Below are 21,113 nucleotides of genomic sequence, written 5' to 3' on the forward strand. Positions count from 1 at the left end.
GCATGGCTGTCACCCCAGAAGGAAGCCTCTTCTGAAGTCTCTACACAAGAAAGCCCGCAAACAGTTTGCTGAAGACATGTCAACAAAGGACATGGATTACTGGAACCATGTCCTATGGTCTGATGAGACCAAGATTAATTTGTTTGGTTCAGATGGTCTCAAGCATGTGTGGCGGCAATCAGGTGAGGAGTACAAAGATAAGTGTGTCATGCCTACAGTCAAGCATGGTGGTGGGAATGCCATGGTCTGGGGCTGCATGAGTGCAGCAGGTGTTGGGGAGTTACATTTCATTGAGGGACACATGAACTCCAATATGTACTGTGAAATACTGAGCAGAGCATGATCCCCTCCCTCCGGAAACTGGGTCGCAGGGCAGTGTTCCAGCATGATAATGACCCCAAACACACCTCTAAGACGACCACTGCTTTATTGAAGAGGCTGAGGGTAAAGGTGATGGACTGGTCAAGCATGTCTCCAGACCTAAACCCAGTAGAACATCTTTGGGGCATCCTCAAGCGGAAGGTGGCAGTTAAGGCAGTTCTGGGAAATAATGGTGGCAACACAAAATATTGACACTTCAGGAACTTTCACTAAGGGGTGTACTCACTTTTGTTGCCGGTGGTTTAGACATTAACGGCTTTATTAATATTGAGTTATTTTGAGGGAAGAATAAATTTACACTGTTATATAAGCTGCACACAGACTACTTTTCATTGTGTCAAAGTGTCATTTTGTCAGTGTTGTCCCATGAAAAGATATACTTAAATATCTGCAGAAATGTGAGGGGTGTACTCACTTTTGTGATACACTGTTTATATATATATATATATATATATATACAGGGGTTGGACAAAATAACTGAAACACCTGGTTTTAGACCACAATAATTTATTAGTATGGTGTAGGGCCTCCTTTTGCGGCCAATACAGCGTCAATTCGTCTTGGAAATGACATATACAAGTCCTGCACAGTGGTCAGAGGGATTTTAAGCCATTCTTCTTGCAGGATAGTGGCCAGGTCACTACGTGATGCTGGTGGAGGAAAACGTTTCCTGACTCGCTTCTCCAAAACACCCCAAAGTGGCTCAATAATATTTAGATCTGGTGACTGTGCAGGCCATGGGAGATGTTCAACTTCACTTTCATGTTCATCAAACCAATCTTTCACCAGTCTTGCTGTGTGTATTGGTGCATCGTCATCCTGATACACGGCACCGCCATTGGATGCACATGGTCCTCCAGAATGGTTCGGTAGTCCTTGGCAGTGACGCGCCCATCTAGCACAAGTATTGGGCCAAGGGAATGCCATGATATGGCAGCCCAAACCATCACTGATCCACCCCCATGCTTCACTCTGGGCATGCAACAGTCTGGGTGGTACGCTTCTTTGGGGCTTCTCCACACAGTAACTCTCCCGGATGTGGGGAAAACAGTAAAGGTGGACTCATCAGAGAACAATACATGTTTCACATTGTCCACAGCCCAAGATTTGCGCTCCTTGCACCATTGAAACCGATGTTTGGCATTGGCACGAGTGACCAAAGGTTTGGCTATAGCAGCCCGGCCGTGTATATTGACCCTGTGGAGCTCCCGACGGACAGTTCTGGTGGAAACAGGAGAGTTGAGGTGCACATTTAATTCTGCCGTGATTTGGGCAGCCGTGGTTTTATGTTTTTTGGATACAATCCGGGTTAGCACCCGAACATCCCTTTCAGACAGCTTCCTCTTGCGTCCACAGTTAATCCTGTTGGATGTGGTTTGTCCTTCTTGGTGGTATGCTGACATTACCCTGGATACCGTGGCTCTTGATACATCACAAAGACTTGCTGTCTTGGTCACAGATGCGCCAGCAAGACGTGCACCAACAATTTGTCCTCTTTTGAACTCTGGTATGTCACCCATAATGTTGTGTGCATTGCAATATTTTGAGCAAAACTGTGCTCTTACCCTGCTAATTGAACCTTCACACTCTGCTCTTACTGGTGCAATGTGCAATTAATGAAGATTGGCCACCAGACTGGTCCAATTTAGCCATGAAACCTCCCACACTAAAATGACAGGTGTTTCAGTTATTTTGTCCAACCCCTGTATATACAGTATATATATATATATATATATATATATACAGTGTATCACAAAAGTGAGTACACCCCTCACATTTCTGCAGATATTTAAGTATATCTTTTCATGGGACAACACTGACAAAATGACACTTTGACACAATGAAAAGTAGTCTGTGTGCAGCTTATATAACAGTGTAAATTTATTCTTCCCTCAAAATAACTCAATATACAGCCATTAATGTCTAAACCACCGGCAACAAAAGTGAGTACACCCCTTAGTGAAAGTTCCTGAAGTGTCAATATTTTGTGTGGCCACCATTATTTCCCAGAACTGCCTTAACTCTCCTGGGCATGGAGTTTACCAGAGCTTCACAGGTTGCCACTGGAATGCTTTTCCACTCCTCTATGACGACATCACGGAGCTGGCGGATATTCGAGACTTTGCGCTCCTCCACCTTCCGCTTCAGGATGCCCCAAAGATGTTCTATTGGGTTTAGTCTGGAGACACGCTTGGCCAGTCCATCACCTTTACCCTTAGCCTCTTCAATAAAGCAGTGGTCGTCTTAGAGGTGTGTTTGGGGTCATTATCATGCTGGAACACTGCCCTGCGACCCAGTTTCCGGAGGGAGGGGATCATGCTCTGCTTCAGTATTTCACAGTACATATTGGAGTTCATGTGTCCCTCAATGAAATGTAACTCCCCAACACCTGCTGCACTCATGCAGCCCCAGACCATGGCATTCCCACCACCATGCTTGACTGTAGGCATGACACACTTATCTTTGTACTCCTCACCTGATTGCCGCCACACATGCTTGAGACCATCTGAACCAAACAAATTAATCTTGGTCTCATCAGACCATAGGACATGGTTCCAGTAATCCATGTCCTTTGTGGACATGTCTTCAGCAAACTGTTTGCGGGCTTTCTTGTGTAGAGACTTCAGAAGAGGCTTCCTTCTGGGGTGACAGCCATGCAGACCAATTTGATGTAGTGTGCGGCGTATGGTCTGAGCACTGACAGGCTGACCCCCCACCTTTTCAATCTCTGCAGCAATGCTGACAGCACTCCTGCGCCTATCTTTCAAAGACAGCAGTTGGATGTGACGCTGAGCACGTGCACTCAGCTTCTTTGGACGACCAACGCGAGGTCTGTTCTGAGTGGACCCTGCTCTTTTAAAACGCTGGATGATCTTGGCCACTGTGCTGCAGCTCAGTTTCAGGGTGTTGGCAATCTTCTTGTAGCCTTGGCCATCTTCATGTAGTGCAACAATTCGTCTTTTAAGATCCTCAGAGAGTTCTTTGCCATAAGGTGCCATGTTGGAACTTTCAGTGACCAGTATGAACACACCTGCTCCCTATGCACACCTGAGACCTAGTAACACTAATGAGTCACATGACATTTTGGAGGGAAAATGACAAGCAGTGCTCAATTTGGACATTTAGGGGTGTAGTCTCTTAGGGGTGTACTCACTTTTGTTGCCGGTGGTTTAGACATTAATGGCTGTATATTGAGTTATTTTGAGGGAAGAATAAATTTACACTGTTATATAAGCTGCACACAGACTACTTTTCATTGTGTCAAAGTGTCATTTTGTCAGTGTTGTCCCATGAAAAGATATACTTAAATATCTGCAGAAATGTGAGGGGTGTACTCACTTTTGTGATACACTGTATATATATATATATATATATATATATATATATATATATACAGTATATCAGTGGCGATTTCTCTAAGACTGCAAGGGAAGCTCAGCTTCCCCTAAAATGTCAAAAATTAAATGGTCAAATATGTACAGTTGTGTTAACATTTCATTGACTACAAATGCGTGAGAACACGTTCATCTCGAAGACGAGTTCGTTCAGAATCAGCTACTTATCACAAATCGACTGACTCGATTTTGTTAACTTCTCATAGTTTCCCGTAGCGTCAATGCATTTGCCCGTAGAAGCTGAGCGTCTATTCACTTCAACGGGACTGCATGGAACGGTTTTTTTCATTGGTTTGAAACTCGCCGGTCATTGGATAAATGCCACGATTTTGTCCCGCGTCTCTGGGGGTGAATGGAGCTGTGGGCGGGTCTGGACGCAGAGCTTCTGCAAGATGATTGGAGGATCAGTCGAAAGGCTGAATCCCGTTTTCAGCTATTTTGATCTCTACACCGTCACTTAATCACTGGGAGCTTCAGTCCCATCGCGGATTTTGCGAGTGAAGTCAAAAGACAAACTGCAACCCATTTCTTCGATAGGATCACAGGCCATTTTCTTGAAAAGGAACGGAGGGCAGAATTTATGTATAAATAAATTGAAAAATTGTATGATGTAAGCCGACAAAGAGCTTCCCCTCTTTGAAAGACCAGCAGCCGCCACTGATTGACTTCACCAATCCTTATGCAAATCTTAATGCAAGTAACATTCTTTTCAAGATTCAAGAGTTTTATTGTCATGTGCACAGAAAAACCAGCAGTTACACTGTACAATGAAATTCTTACTTTGTTCGTCCTCCAAACGTCAAAGTATTATACATAAAAACAAAAATTAAACTAACACAATAAAAAACTTAGTATAAAAACTTTTTAAATATAAACCTAAACTATAAAAACTTTTATATACAATGAGTAAAAATAGAGATAAAAGTAAACTAAGGTAGTAAAAAAGGCATATAGCAGCAGTTCTTTAAGGTGCAGAAAAATTATGCAATGTTTAAGAATATAGCAGCATTTTAAGTTATTTTAAGTAACTTTTAAGTTGTTTAAGTTGTTTTAAGGTGCAAATATGCATAGCAGCAGTCATTGGATATACAGTTGTGCATTGTATTATGAAGTTTAATGTTCATGAGGTAGGTTGTGTGTGTGTTAGTCCATGTTTGTTCACAAGCCTGACTGCCTGTGGGTAGAAACTGTTGGACAGTCTTGTTGTTCTGGCCTTAATGCTTCTAAAGCGTTTGCCTGATGGCAGAAGATTGAAGAGGTTGTTTTGGGGGTGTGTGCTGTCCTTAATTATGTTGTGGGCTCTCCTGACCACCCTGGTCTGATAAATGTCCTGTAGTGCAGGGAAGGACGTTCCAGAAATTCTTTGTGCAGTTTTTATTACACGCTGGAGTGCCTTCCTGTCCTCTGCAGTGCAGTTTCCGTACCAGACTGTGATGGAGCTGGTAAGGACACTTTCGACCGTACATCTGTAGAAGTTGCTGAGAATTTTGGTTGACATGCCAAATTTCCTTAGCCTTCTTAGGAGATACAGTCTCTGTTGTGACTTCTTGATGATATGGTGTGTGTTGCAGGACCAGGTGAGATCCTCACTGATGTGCACACCCAGGAATTTAAAGGTTTTCACCTTCTCCACCACTGTTCCACCTATATACAGAGGTGTATGCTGTTCTCCTCTCCTCCTGGGGTCCACAATCAGTTCCTTTGTCTTGTTGATATTTAATAAAAGGTTTTTTTTCTGACACCATACCACAAGATCTGCTACCTCCTTCCTGTACGCCGTCTCATCCTCCCCAGTAATAAGACCAATGACGGTGGTGTCATCAGCAAACTTAATAATACTCGTGGTGTTACAGGAGGCCACACAGTCATATGTGAAGAGCGAGTACAGAAGAGGGCTCAGCACGCAGCCTTGAGGTGTCCCAATGTTTATGGTCTTTGTGCTGGATGTTCGAGTGCCAATCCTGACTGACTGAGATCGGTCAGATAGAAAATCTAGTATCCAATTACAGAGGGTCGGTGTCAGTCCAAGGGTTGTGGAGCTTTTCAGTGAGCCTGTGTGGGATGACTGTGTTGAACGCCGAGCTGTAGTCGATGAACAGCATTCTTACATCCGTGTCCTTGCCTTCCAGGTGTGAAAGGGCTGTGTGCATGGCTGTGCAGATTGCATCATCAGTGGATCTGTTTTGACGATAAGCAAACTGTAGGGGGTCCAACGTGTCTGGAATAGCTGTTTGGATATGAGTCATGACTATCCTTTCAAAGCACTTCATTACAATAAGTGAGAGCGCAATGCGACAATAGTCATTCAAGCAGGTTATTGTGTTTGTCTTTGGGAGTGGAACAATGGTGGTGGTCTTAAAGCAGGAAGGAACAGATGCTTGCATAAGAGACAGGTTGAATATGTCTGCAAACACATCCGCCAACTCTGATGAACAAACCTGTAGTGCACATCCGGGAATGCTGTCTGGACCAGTTGCCTTCCCTGGGTTTATTCTCAGAAGCGCCCTGCGCACCTCCATCACAGACACAATGAGTGAAGCGTCCTGTGTGCTCTCTGTGGTTGGAACCTCTTTCAGTGGTTCGATGGTGAGGGCCTCAAAGCGCGCGTAGAACTCATTCAGCTCTTCTGTTAGTAATGGATTGCTGGTTGTAATGTCTATGTTCTTCTGCTGGTAATCTGTGATGTGTTGCAAACCTTGCCACATGCGCCGGGAGTTCGTATTGATGTAATATCCCTCCAGCTTCAGTGTGTACTGTCTCTTGGCCCCTTTGATGGCTCTGCGCAGAAAATATCTGGCCCTTTTGTAGTCCTCTGCGTTGCCTGAGACAAATGCAGCTGAGCGAGCACGTAGCATGGAACGAACTTCACAGTTTATCCAGGGTTTTTGGTTGGGGTAGTTCCTGCAGTGTTTAGTGGGAACAATAGCCTCAGTGCAGTAGCTGATGTAGCCAGTTACTCCAGAAGCATACTCCTCTAAATCAACAGTACAGTCCTCTCTCAGAGCAGCAGTTCTAAACACGTCCCAGTCTGTGCTGTTAAAACAGTCCTGAAGTTCCAGATCAGTTTCTTCATTCCACACTTTAACAGTTTTACTCACTGGTGGTGCTCGCTTGAGGAGTTGTCTGTATGCAGGGTAGAGGAACACGGAAATGTGGTCGGACTGTCCGAAGTGTGGCCGTGGTACTGCCCTGTAAGCTCCCTTTACGTTGCTGTAGACTTGGTCAAGCATGTTCCTCTCCCTCGTCGGAAAGCTTACATGCTGGTGATATTTGGGCAGAAAACTTTTTAGGTTGCAATGGTTAAAATCGCCGGCTGCGATGAACACGGCGTCCGGGTGTGCAGTCTCTTGTTTACTGATTGTATCGTGCAGTAGCCCCAGTGCTGTAGCGGCGTTAGCCCACGGTGGAATGTAAACAGCGAGTATATACACTGTGTTAAACTCCCTCGGCAGATAAAAGGGTCTACACTTCAGCATTAGCAGTTCTAAATCAGCTGAACAGTGTTTTTCCACAATATGTACATCCGAGCACCAACTGTTGTTCACGTACACACACACACCGCCGCCTTTGTTCTTACCCGACGCGGAGTTGCGGTCCCAGCGGTAAACAGAGTGCGTCTGCAGATGAATTGCTGAGTCCGGTGTTTTATTTCAGAGCCAGGTTTCTGTCAGAATAACAGCACAGCAGTCTCTGATCTCACGTTGTGTTGTTATCCTGGTTCTCAGCTCATCCAGCTTGTTTTCGAGGGAGCGAACGTTAGCCAGCAACAGGCTAGGTAGCGGTGGTCGTGTAGCCCTAGCCTTTAGCCTAGCATGAAGCCCACCTCTCTCGCCACGCTTCCATTTTGGCCGCTCTGTTCGCCGCCTACGTCGCTCGTCCAACGCCGGTGCTGCTGGTCCATGCTGCTCACATTCCGCGGAGTGTGGATGTAAAAGAAAGTCAAAGTCCGAAATGCTTAATGAAAGTTCATGATGAACTTTACCGATGTCCAGTAGTGCTTCTCTGCTGTACCTAATTTGTGCGTAGCTAAACTTTGTGTTTAATACAAATAAAAAAGCTAAAATAAACAAAAAATAGCGTTTGAGTAAGGAGGACGGTACAAAGACGTCTGCCACGGTGGGCACCATCTTGCAATCTTTGCACATGTACTTAAGAGTTTGTCTTCAACTCCAAACAACCCGGAACAAACAGCAATTACCATTGTTGGCTAAAAATGTGTATGCTATTATGAATATATTGAATTGCATTTTTTTTTAACTAAAATCAAACTAGATCTTGTGGGCTACATGTCTTACTTTAGGGTAGTGATACGTTCTGCCACGCGGGTATGATGATCCAGTAAACAAAAGCAGCTCCATCTTGGGCACCAGAGTGTCGTTAATGGTAGCATAAGCCAGCCGGGCACCATCAGGAGACCACCAGTGGGCGATATGGGACTTAAAAATCTCCTCTGTGTGAGGGAAAAAACGATTGTTAAGAAAAATGATCTGCAGAAACATATTAACACATGCACTGATATCAAAGGAGAAGATGCTGAAAATATTTTTAACCCCTGTATTAGCTCACTGTACAATGTTATGATTGCTATCAGTATTTTTTTATACGATAAAATGTTGCCACTAAGGTAAAAAAAAAAATTTCTAATATAGACTGATATGCTCAAATAATGTCACACTGCAAATCACTCACTCTCTCACCGATTTATTTACTCACTCACTTACTACCAGCTGTGCCACCATGTCTCCCTTCAAATTCAATCATTTATTTAAACAATTAATTGCCAAAAGTAATCAGTGTAAGCTACAGTTACACATTCTGTACTAAACAACAAAGAGCAAAAATAATTCAGAGAAGATGTGCATTATATGGCCAAAAGTGGCATTTCAGTTTATTCCAACAGTGTATAATTGGGGTTTACATGGGGTTACTCTGTGTGAGTTTCTCCACTACAAACCCGGAAGCAATAATTTTTTATTTAAATAATTTTTTGTAGGTGCTCGGGTGGCACAGTGGTCTATTACACTACACAGACAAGATTGACTATGTCTGAGGGAGATGGCTGAAGTTCTGTGAATGATTAGCGCCCTGTAAAGGATGTTCCTGCCTTCCAAACAGTGAAGTTGTATATGTAAATGGAATTGTAATGGAAATAAAATGAAAATGTGTCCACATACAGCACGCTTTGCCATATAATGTACATTTGGATTGTAGACAATGCCATTTATTACATTTACATACCCTCATACAGCCAGTCAGAAAGACCATTGAAGATCACTCTTTCTTTGCCAGAGGAAACCAGACGGATGGTTCGGCTCTCAACGTTGGCTCGGTAGTAGATATTATTCTCAAATATAAAAATCTAAAAAAAAGGAAAAGGTAAAATAAGTTTTAAGAAATTAAAAAACACTAATGATGGTTATGATAAGTGTGTGATTTAATAGTATTACATATTTAATATATATTATGCATTTTCTCTCATTTTTTCTCCCAATTTAGTGTAATAATTTGTCTTCCACTCTGGGGATCCCCAATTTGTTGCAGTTGAGGAGGGTATGTTGCTGCTCACGCCTCCTCCGACCCGCACGCAGCCCTTAACGGAACCCTTTTCCACCTATGCAGTCTGTACAGGCGCCTCTATCCGCCAATCAGGGTCCTTACACAGCGTTTGAAGAACCCGCCTACATATTTCGATGTGGTGGCAACGCAGAGGAGTTTAGAATCTCTGAGCTGGTATGCTAGCGGAATATCCTGCTGCGCCATCTGGGCGCCAATTTAATAGTATTGGATATAAATTTATCAAATTTTTTAATTTGCACATGTTTTTATTGTTATATACTATATACAGTATGTTATATAACTGCACCATGAAACACTGTCAATATCTGAAGTACAGTGATTCATCTACATGTTTACTCTTACACATATTTTAGTATATTTCTCATTCGAATATCTTGCTGATCTTCTTAAGCTGTACAGCCCATCAAGCTCACTTTGTTCCATTGATGTAGGGCTTCAGTTAAATACAAAGATCACTTGCACAACATTAGAAGAAATTTTTTTTTTTTTTTTTTTATCTTCATCAACTGCTTTATTCTGGTCAAGGTCACAGTAGGACCGGTTCCACCATGAAACATTGGGTGCAAGGCAGGAATACCCTGGATAGGGCACCAATCTATTACAGAGCTTCGGCCACCCCCCAGACATAGCCAATCAAGTCTGTGTATATGCCCAGTTGGCCAAGAGCACCGCTGAGTTCTGAACTCAGATCTTACCAGTGGGGGGTTAGCAAAATAGACTGCTGCACCTCCTGATGCCTCTGGGGAATATGTGTTTCATATATCATCTGAAAACTGGAAGATATTAGCTCTATATGTACCATTTAATTAAAATGTTATTGTTGTATATTTTGTACACTGTTTATGTAAAGTTTGTTTTAGGATTTTTAATAAGAAAAATCACAATGTAAATTTAAATTATCTTCACATACACTACATGGCCAAAAGTATAAGGACATCCCTCCTATGTGGCCCAGCGGTGATTTTCACTCACCCACTATGGCTTCAAATCCCCAGCAGTGCTGTATACAGACATGATTGACTATGTCTGAGGGGAAGGATGGTTGAAAATGTGGTAAAACATCAAAATATAATTGTTATACACCTCCAGCTATGGCAGCATAACTGTGCTCTGACGTGCTCTGAGGTTCATACAGACATGGCTTCACAAATCTGGTGTGAAGAATCTCAAGTGGCCTGCACAGAGGGCTAACCTCAACCCCACTGGACATCTATGTGATAAATTGAAGACCCAGGGCATTTCTTCCAACCTTATTGCCTAATGTCTCTAATGCTTTTTTGATTAAATGGGCACAGAGTCCCATTGTGTGGAAAGCCTTCTAAATGTAGGCTGTTATCACTAAAACTCCACATTAATTAACCAGTATGTTCAACAAGCTTATAGTAAGGACTTTACACACTTTTGACCATATATATTTTATGATGCTACAGGTGTAAAGGATTGTGGGAAGTAGTTCCTACCAGCTGCTGACCCTGTGGTCCCCATCCTGCATACTGAAGACGAGCGTTACGCACTTCTGGAGGATTCAGAATCCATGTTTCCCTGTTATAGAAAGCAACAGATAGAGCCCCACAGTCAACAATAGAGCCACACTAAATGTGTGTATATGTATGTATGGTATGTGTGTGTGTGTGTGTGTGTGTGTGTGTGTGTGTGTGTGTGTGTGTGTGTGTGTGTACTTACGGAGTTTCCAAACTACAAATGATGTAGTATGCAGTGAAGGAGTGCCGATAAATCTGTAGGAATAATAATTATAACAATAATAATGAAGAAGAAGAAGATGAGAAAGAAAGGTGCATTTCCTGAAGAAAATACAAGTGTAATTGCAGTAGATGCTTGGCAGATGGTAATGTGTTATGCTAATTGTTTGGCAGATGCTAATGTGTTGCTAGATGGTTGCCAAAATGTACTCTTTGGTTGTTAAGGTTTTCCTAGCTAAATTCTAAGGTTTCGCTAGATGGTATAGTTACAGGTTGTTATTAATGAGTTTCTAGGCAGTTCCTAAGATTATGACAAGTTACTACGCTGTTGCTACATGGTTAATACAGTGTATCAGATGGTTGCTAGAAAGCTGGTGGTTATCTGGACTTGTGTCCAGATGAACTGATTCAACTTTGTGGAGTGAATGGGAGGAATGAGGGATGATAGGAAAAGATTCAAAAGTGTGGGTCAAAACGACTTTGAATGTGTGGTGGTGATCCTGCCCTGAGGTAGTATGTCCGAAACAGTGTCTACTGATCAATCAGAAATACAGTAGATTGATGTGCCTTTAATAAAATGAATGAAAGTGAATGGGACAAAAAAAGGGATAAAAACGGGCATGGTGGGCAATCAGGTACCCGTATCCAAAAGCTGTATACAATCCATGTCATCAATGGGATGGACGTTTTAAAGTTGGAACAGTGGCCGATGACTCTGTGTGTGTGCAGACATACGTTGGTGGCATCTAAATACTTTAGCTTATGCAGTTAGTGGCATCTGAATACTTTTGATCATGCATTAGGTGGTGTCTAAATACTTTTGGACATGCAGTTGGTGGTGTTCTAATACTTTTGGTCATGCAGGTGAGGGTGTGTGTTTGTGCAAGCATGCACTTGGTGGCATCTGAAGACCATTGGTCATGCTGTAGTGTCCAAATACTTTTGGTCATGCAGGTGTGTGTGTCCAAGCATGTAGTTAGTGGGAGTGAGAATACTTTTACTCGGTCAGTTGACTGTGTGTGTCTGTGCCAGCATGCAGTTTGTGGCGTCTAAATACTTTTGGTCATAAAGTTGATGGTGTCTGAGTACTTTTGATCATGCAGGTGACAGTGTGTGTGTTTCAGCATGTAGTTGGTGGGGATGTGAATACTTTTGCCCAGACAGGTGATTGTGTGTGTCCAAGCTATTAGTTGAGCGGAAGTACAGTCGATAAACCTGCCTTTCAAAAAAAGGAAGGGACAAGAATTGAGCAAAAAAGAGAGATAAAAATGGGCATGGCGGGTGAACAGGTGCATAGATCTAAAAGCTGTATATAGGTTGTGGTGACATCGACGAGATAGAGGTTTTAGAGTTGGAACAACGTCAGTATTTCTACAATTTCGGATGAAGAAAGCCTGACAAAAACAGGCTGAATAATAATAATGATAATAATAATAATATTTTAATAATAATATTATTTTAAAAAATAATAATAATAAAAAGACTGACAGATAACAATAGTGTGATTGCCAACTGCAATCACACCAATAATAATAAGGCTATCGAATAGGCTATGTGATTGCTTACTGCATAATAATAATAAGAAGAAGAAGAAGAAGCTATCAGATAACAATAATCTGATTGCCCACTGTTGGTTATTCTTGTGAGGAGATGCTGCGGTGCATGCTGGGACCTAATAGAGGGCTGATACATGTTAAATAGAGAAACAATACCACTCATGATTAACATGCTGCACCTTACTCCAGCAGAGGAGACATGGGGACAAAGTACAATGACATTAGGAGACAGAGGTTTCATCTATCAGAACGATGGATGTGTCTCACCGGCTGTATGTTGTATGCCAGTAGTACGTTCTTCATATCGGGAGAAACATCATATCTACTGGCTTTATACATTTCCTGTACAGACAAGAAAAAATGAGACCTTTATCCAACACTCTATGTAACTCCATTTAAAATTGTAGAAAAACACTTACAAACTTTCTGTTGGGCACCAGAAATGTGCTTTCATTCTTCTCCACATTAAGTTTCACCACAGCACCTTCATGAGTTCGATACAGGAGTTCATCATCTACAAAAGGAAACAAAAACTCCTGGTCTCAATCTACAGGAACTAGAAATTCAATTTACAGAACAAGTAAACCTTGAAATTAATCACTTTAAAAATCCTCTCCACTATTTTCTTTTTCTCAAACTCAAACACTGCATTCAGATCATCATCAAGATCTTCTCCTCTCCACTACCTAGCCATACTGAACCCTGTCCTCGTTCAGAAACTAAATCGTCTCTCTGTTAAGGTGCACTATTTGTAGCAGAGTCCACTTACTGCCAGTTGCTGTCTCTATAGTTACAGTCAAACTGGAAAGTCTGCACACCCCTTTCACCTTCTCCACGTTTTATTACGTTACAGACTCATTCTATAATAGAGTTCTTTTTGTGCCTCAAACATCTACCCACAATCACCAATAATTATGAAGTGAAAACAGGGTTTAGAAAATATGCAATTTTATTTTACTGCCAAAAATGGTTTATTTAGGGGTTACATATCTGTACACACCCTTAGCCTAATTCTTGGTTATTGCACCTTTGGCAGCAATTACAGCTTCAAGGCGTCTTGGGAAAGAAGCTACAAGCTTGGCACACTTGTTTCTAGACATTTTTGCCCATTCCTCTTGGCATAATCCTTGCAAGCTCCGTCAAATTGGATGGGGAGCTTCGGTACACAGCCATTTTCAGCTCCTTCCACAGATGTTCGATTGGATTCAGGTCCGGGCTTTGGCTGGGCCACTCAAGGACATTCACAGACTTTCTCCGAAGCCACTCCTTTATTTTCTTGGCTGTGTGCTTCAGGTCATTGTCATGTTGGAAGGTAAACCTTTGCCCCAGTCTGAGGTCCAGAACGCTCTGGAGCAGGTTTTCTTCAATGATCTCAGTGTACTTAGCTGAATTCATCTTTCCCTCTATCAGGTCTAGTCGTGATGCTGCCACCGCCATGCTTCACTGTAGGGACAGCATTAGCCAGGTGATGAGCAGTGCCTGGTTTCCTCCAGACATGACGCTTGGTATTTAGGCCAAAAAAATTAATTTTGGTTTAATCAGACCAGAGAATCTTGTTTCTCATGGTCTCTAGGTGCATTTTGGCAAACTCCAAGTGTGCCTTTTATTAAGGAGTGGCTTCTGTCTGTCCACTCTACCATAAAGGCGTGATTTGTGGAGTGCTGCCTGTATGGTTGATCTGATAGGTTTTCCCATCTCCACAAGGATACGTTGGAGCTCTGTCAGACTGACCCTTGGGTTCCCGCACACCTCCCTGGCCAAGGCCCATCCTCCAAATTTGTGCCGTCTTGGCACAAATGTCCAAAAACCTGCGTTCACTTTGTCATTGTGGGCGAATTTTGTGTAGAATTTTGTGACAAAAAAAGAACTCAATCTATTATAGAATGAGTCTGTAATGTAATAACACGTGGAGAAGGTGAAAGGAGTGTGCAGACTTTCCGGCTTGACTTTCCGGTATGTTCCAGTGTAAGACTGCATACTGTAATTTGCCGCATCTTGCAGCCCAACACCTCAATCAGACCTCCATAATGCCTCTTGGTATATTTTATTTATATTTCTTTGTCAATTGGGACCAGAGCTTTAACACAGAACTGCTCCGAATCACTCACCCTAGAAAAACCACTGAACCACAGCAGAATGAGAACTTGAGTCTATTACTGACAAAGGATGAAGGACAGAGCTGGTAATGGAAACATATAGCGGGGCTAATTATTACCTTGCATATCAAATTGCTTTGAAATACTAATTGCCTCCCTTCTAATTGCCTTTTTTATTGCATACTGCCCTCTCCAACACATGTGAATTCACCAGCCAGGCTGGTAGCACCACTTTTAATTATTGGGAACTTGAGCTAAAACAACTGATTTAGTAAAACTCATTTTAATCAGCCAAACCGAAAAAGGTTACAAAGCCTTTTTACAAAGTCTTTTTGCTATGTTTAAGTTTTCTTCAAATATGTTTATTTTCAAGTCTTTAAAATTATTCTGCTGCTTACACCAACCCCATGCTGGCCAACAAAGGAAGCAAACTAGCAATGTTCTTCTCTGACACGTGTCACGTCACCAGCCAGGCTAGTAGCACTGTTGAGGCCCAAATTGCAAGGATTAAACAGCAGTAGTGGACTAGCATATTGGACTGCTGTGCCACCTGAGCTTTCCAACATTGCAATTTGCTTCAGGACTCTGCCAAACTGAAATGAATAAATAAAATCTAATCTTTCTTACCACTGATCCATTTAGCTTCAGGGTCGTTAATTTTGAAATCTTTGCTAAAGACGTCCTTCACCGTCACTTTTGTCTTCAAGGCCAGACTGTCATCTTCACCTGCCAAAATATTAAAACCTTAAATAGAATGGCCAAACCCTTTCAGCACAGACAGAAATATAGCAAGCAGAATATTGCAAGTCATTAGGAACATAAAGCCACAGGCTGATAAAAAACACAAAAAGTGTAATCAACTTTTTAGAAAATTAAACATAAAATTAGTGCACACAAATTTTTGTTCAACCCCAAATCAGACAGCATGAAAAATGCAAATAATAAAAAAACACAGTTTCTTACATTTACTTTGACTTTTATTTCATTGCAGACAGTATAAACCTGAGTTATTTCATGTTTTGTCTGCTCAACTTCATTTCATTTATTAATAAACATCCATTCCTGCATTTCAGGCCTGCAACACATTCCAAAAAAGTTAAGACAGTACAGCATTTACCATTTTGTATTGTTGCCATTCTTTTTTTTTACCACACTTAAGACATGTTTGCAGGAAGAATGGGACAAAATAAAACCTTAAACACTAAATCACTTGGTCTCCTCAGTGTCAAAACGTCTTTTAAGATGTGCAACAGTACGGGGTCGTCATTGTCACATTTTTCGTTTCAAAATTCTCCACACATTCTCTATTGGGGACAGGTCAGGACTGCAGGCAGGCCAGTCCAGTACCTGTACCCTATTCTTCCACAGCCATGCCCTTGTAATGTGTGCAGCATGTGGTTTTGCAATTGTCTTGGAAAAGATGACATCTTGAAGGCAGCATATGTTGCTCTAGGATCTCAATGTACTTTTCTGCATTATTGCTGCCATCACAGAAGTGTAAATTACCTTTGCCAAGGGCACTGACACAGCCCCATACCATGACAGACCCTGGCTTTTGGACTTGTTGTTGATAACAGTCTGGATGGTCCTTTTTGTCTTTGTTCCGGAGCACACAGAGTTCTTTAAAAAAAAAAAAAAAAAAAAAAAACCTGGAATGCTGATTCATCTGACCACAATACACATTTTCACTGTGTGATGGTCCATCCTAGATGCCTCCGAGCCCAGAAAAGTTTACACCGCTTCTGGACATAAGGCTTTTTTTTGCACAGTAAAGTTTGTCTGCAAGTCTGCAAGTGCATGTAACTCCATATTGTAGTGCTTGACAAAGGTTTGCCAAAGTAATTCCTTTGACCATGTGGTTATATCAGCTACTGTTGCTTTTCAAAATGTCTGCAAATCATGTAAAAGTCAAAGTAAATGTAAGGAACACTGAATTTTTATTTTATTAGCATTTTCCATACTGTCCCAACTTTTTCTGATTTAGGGTTGTATATCTAAATCAAACATTGGACGATTACAAAAGAGATAAAAATGATCAATAAAAAGTAGGTTACGGGAAAGCTTACATGCACAGAAATTCACTTGTCTAGCAGACTGGGAAGCTGTAAATGAATGTTTGCAACTCTGGCTCCTGAAACCAACAGCCAGCAGACAACAGCCAAACTACTGCTAATATTTCTGGCTATAGAATTTTCCACAAGCCATAATGAGGCTTAGCGTACATTATATCCAAAAAAAAAAGTACGCCAGTTTGAAGTCAAAGTCAAGTAGTCATATTGGTAGTGGTAGGCCCTGAGTAGGAGCACACACCATATTTGACCTCCTGGGACTGGTGCAATGGTTGACCAACAATCGAGCATGCAGCAGGTGAAACAGCTGTAGTAAAGGACTATCCTCGCATTCTTGTGCTAAAGTTGCGACTCAGCGTCAGCCTGCTGCCTCGCTTCTTCCTGTTAAAAGTTACCAGCTTTTGGTGTTGTTCTGATTCTATAGGACACTCCACACAGACACCTGAAGCTGATAAAAAAAAAAAAAAAAAAGAATGATGGGGAACTATTCATATTGTTTAGATAAAATGTGAAGTTTTGGTTCATACAGAATAAATAAAGTGTGAAATGTATTCAGTGTTTGAGAGAGCGAGCATGAACAATCCATCAGCGTTCACACTTCATCTCACTCAGATACATATTGCCATGTCAGATTGATGGGAGTAAATATGTGAACAGAATTGTTTAAATTTTTTGATAAATTAAAGGTAAATAGATCAATTTCTCATACAGCTCAGCATTTTCTACAGGGTTTTTCTTTTCCTATTTTTTAGAAACTAGATGTTAAAGTAAGTTTCTTTATAGAAATAAAGTACATCATGTGTAGATTCATGTTGAAAGTCGGGCTTTCAGGCATTTAGGCGATGTTGTGATGGGTGCATAAAAAATCTGACTCAAGCATCTGACACTTCTCTTTCATTTTTCAAACTATGGTAATGAATAGCATTTTACATTTTTTTACTTATACCCCCCTCCCCTCAAGAAAAAAATAACAAATTATTGTTTTAGCAATTTGTGTTGCTTTCTTGTGTTTCTTCGTTTTATTGATGCTTTTTTCTGTTATATTGGTGATGGTTTGGGTCCCCAATTTTCTCCAACGCCCTTGTGAATGACGCATGAAGAGTAATTTATTAATTAAGTTGTGATGTCAGGCAATTCACCACCAAAGGGCGAAGGGGAAGAATGTTTTTCTGTTACATTCTACCACAGTGTTAAACTAGCTGTGACTGTTTTGGACAGTTTTTTCTTGCCTCTGAATATCATAGTCCAATTATCATCAGGTTGTGTTCTGTACAGTACTACCCCTATTGGGTGATTACAGTCTGATTAAAAAATTGCCCAGAATGCTCTGATAGACTCTCATATTAAGGCATTTTTTTTCAGCTGTAGTCACTGCAATGCAAGCTGTATGGGTTCTGTAAGGGCTAGTACTTACATTCTTGCATCATATGTAACCTGTACGGGGATAATTGAGGCAGCTAGTGATCTGGTCAACATGGCTTTGTCAACTCAGAGCAACTCGGTCATGTCATTAAGAGAAGTGCTATTCAGTCGACATAGTAATCAGGAAGAATTAGGGCTACCCAAACCAAATTTAAACATCAAGCTAGTGTCTACAAAGGGGAGAAAATCATATAACTGGGGATTTTTGCTGTGCTGCTTTGAGCATAAAACATGGCTAGTGGCTGTAAAGAAGCTAACGCGTTGTTCTGCTATCCCTGCATTCTGTTCCATCATGATGGTATCACCGGCATGCATCATCTCTGGGAGAAGGTGAAAAAGAATGAAACGTTGAAGCTGCTTATGTACAGTTGTCTGAAACTTTCAGCTTTCGGGAGGGTCAACATTGCCACACAGTTGGATGAGAGCTACAGGATAGCCGTTCGCAGCTGTTCGCCATCACAATGATGAAGTGAGCAAGAACCGCCACATTCTAGCCCATCTTATCGACTGTGTAAAATTTTGCAGAGTGTTTGAGTTGCATTGCAAGGCAGAGATGAAACAGAGGGCCCTAGCAACCCTGGGATTTTTCGTGGACTGGTCGACTCAGTGGTGTCACTATACAAGGTGTTTGAGGAGCACTTGAAAGCTGCCACAGTCTTTAAGGGCACATCAAAAACAGTACAAAATGAGCCGTTGGATTGCATGCTATCAGTCATAAGGGAATGCATCATGGAGGAGGTGAGATCAGCTAGATTCGTAGCAATCCAAGCAGATGACACAACAGACGTTTCTACACAGACTCGGTTGTACCAGCAGCAGCAGAAGAAGGACATTGATGCAGTCTTCATCAAACATGCCCTCATCAAACTGATTCACAAGCAGTTTGCAAGCCATAAAGAACCTTGTCATAACCAGATGTATATGTGTGGTGTAAGCCTATATCACTGAAATGAATCTTTCTTTTAAATTCTAAATTATACCAGCCAATTATCTAGAAGAAGAGAAGCAGGGGCTTAATAAAGAGGTATAGGCATGTACTACCAGCCATATAAGTAGATGTACTCAAGTGCTGGAACCCAGTGTTGTAAAATCCAACACATTTAGGAATGGATGGTAGAAGTCTTTATTATCATTTGCTTGAGTATATTCACTTCTCAACATTTTGCTTTCTTTCCACTTTATATACACTATCCTGAAAAAGATGTTTTTAATCTAAGTGAGTTTGTTTTTCTTTTCCTGGTTAAATTAGGGTAATAAATAAAATATCCAAAGGAAATTTGATAGTTTTTCACTACATCTCTCTAGACCCATCATACCTGTTTTTGACAAGTCTGCAACACTATCCTGGCTCACATCAAGGAAAGGTTCTCCTTCACTGACCATCTTGTGTGTGCCACGCTATTACAAAGAGAGATGTTTGAACAGCACTGCCATACATTCCCTGTTGAGGCTCTGAACACCACCATCAGGACATACCCCATACTGAATAAGGTAAAGCTCAGGACAGATTTGCTGTAGAGGCTAATTCAAACCTTTCTAATTTTTGCCTGTAGAGGTTAGCAGAGGAGGCTCCCGACACACATTTCCAGTAAGCACACACAGAGATTAGGTCCCAACAACAAATAGTTTATTAGACAAAACTCCTGTTGACTTCTCAGGAAATAAAAAGGAGGAATGCATAAAATACAATACACAAGATAAATGAAATAAATACAGCAAATGCGGGACTGTTTGTTCTCTGTTGTCTAACCTAACCCAATCAAGCGTAATCAGTCTAATGATAAGGCACACATGCACCTCATGACGAGGAGTTACGTCATCACTGATATCATCAAAGCATAGCATATAAACATGAATCACTGTTACCAAGTTATGGCTCACACAATTGCCCTCATCTGTGAGAGTCCTGAATTTAAGGGCTGCTGTGGTACACTGGCACTGTACCAGGTTCTGCTGAGGTACAACCTCTAAGAGACTTTTTCTGAGACTGTGGCTCTGTTAAACATCCTCATAACCACTCCCATGAGTGCATGACTGAAAGCAAAATTTTAATACAAAAGAGTTATGTAATTTTTGAATAGTGATTGCACTTATGTAACTCCCCAATTATTTAATTGTAAGTCTTTTATTTATTGCACATCAGTCCCAGTGCCAATGTGAATCTTTATTCTGGATCAGCTGCACCTAAAATAAAATGCTATCTGATGAAGCAGATATCTAAATTAAATTATTGTAAGTGTGAAGCAGGGCCGGCGCTAGGGGGGGGCTGAGGGGGGCATTGCCCCCCCAAATTGTGTCTTTGCCCCCCCAAGCACAATGCAAGCAACGGCTATTTTTAAAATTATCTCTGAACCAATCACAAAAATGCATTTTGTTTTACAGTGTGAAGATATTTCCTTGCTTATTCCTGATTGGCTCTTTGAGTCATATAAAAATCGGCAGACTGCCCCAAACAGTTCAGTTCGGCAGTATATGTTCTGTTAGTGTGAGCGAGAGGCAGGTATACTGGTAAACACTTTTTTTTTACAGAATTAGTATTCTTTTGTTTTCTTTATATTTTAATTTCCCAATAATATAAATATTCTCACTCATTCCTATTTCCACGTTTGAATATTCTCAGTCTGTGTGACATTTGTCAGCTTTGACTTAAATTTGTATTAAAGCCTTTCAAGAAATAGAGTTGTTCTATTAGTAATGGCAATTTAATTAAGGGGGCGTATTAAAATGAAATACAATTAGATAATCTTTTTTCTCCATTTACATAATCAACATGTATTTTTTAATCATTGGGTTTTAAGTTTAAGTTCGAAAACATGCATTTTTATTTCTTTACCTCATACATCACTTTAAGCCAGTATCAATAGCTTGGCTGTCATCATTCATGCACAAATCAAGCCTTGAATATATTTCTGGCTTC

At 41.2% G+C, this 21,113-nt stretch overlaps 1 protein-coding gene across 1 annotated transcript in view; it reads right to left on the bottom strand.

Moving 5' to 3' along the window:
* Positions 1-21,113, bottom strand: part of dpp6a (dipeptidyl-peptidase 6a) — a 69,043-nt gene that overhangs the window by 14,423 nt on the left and 33,507 nt on the right. Inside the window, exons 4-10 of the mRNA XM_062992015.1 lie at positions 15,333-15,431; positions 13,029-13,123; positions 12,877-12,951; positions 11,037-11,089; positions 10,814-10,895; positions 9,015-9,135; positions 8,072-8,226 (exon numbers count right to left, since the gene is read on the bottom strand). Coding sequence (XP_062848085.1) covers positions 8,072-8,226; positions 9,015-9,135; positions 10,814-10,895; positions 11,037-11,089; positions 12,877-12,951; positions 13,029-13,123; positions 15,333-15,431 — 680 coding nt within the window. The remainder of the gene's footprint in view (positions 1-8,071; positions 8,227-9,014; positions 9,136-10,813; positions 10,896-11,036; positions 11,090-12,876; positions 12,952-13,028; positions 13,124-15,332; positions 15,432-21,113) is intronic.

This window comes from Trichomycterus rosablanca, chromosome 3 (genome assembly GCF_030014385.1).
Source record: "Trichomycterus rosablanca isolate fTriRos1 chromosome 3, fTriRos1.hap1, whole genome shotgun sequence".
Taxonomy (NCBI): domain Eukaryota; kingdom Metazoa; phylum Chordata; class Actinopteri; order Siluriformes; family Trichomycteridae; genus Trichomycterus; species Trichomycterus rosablanca.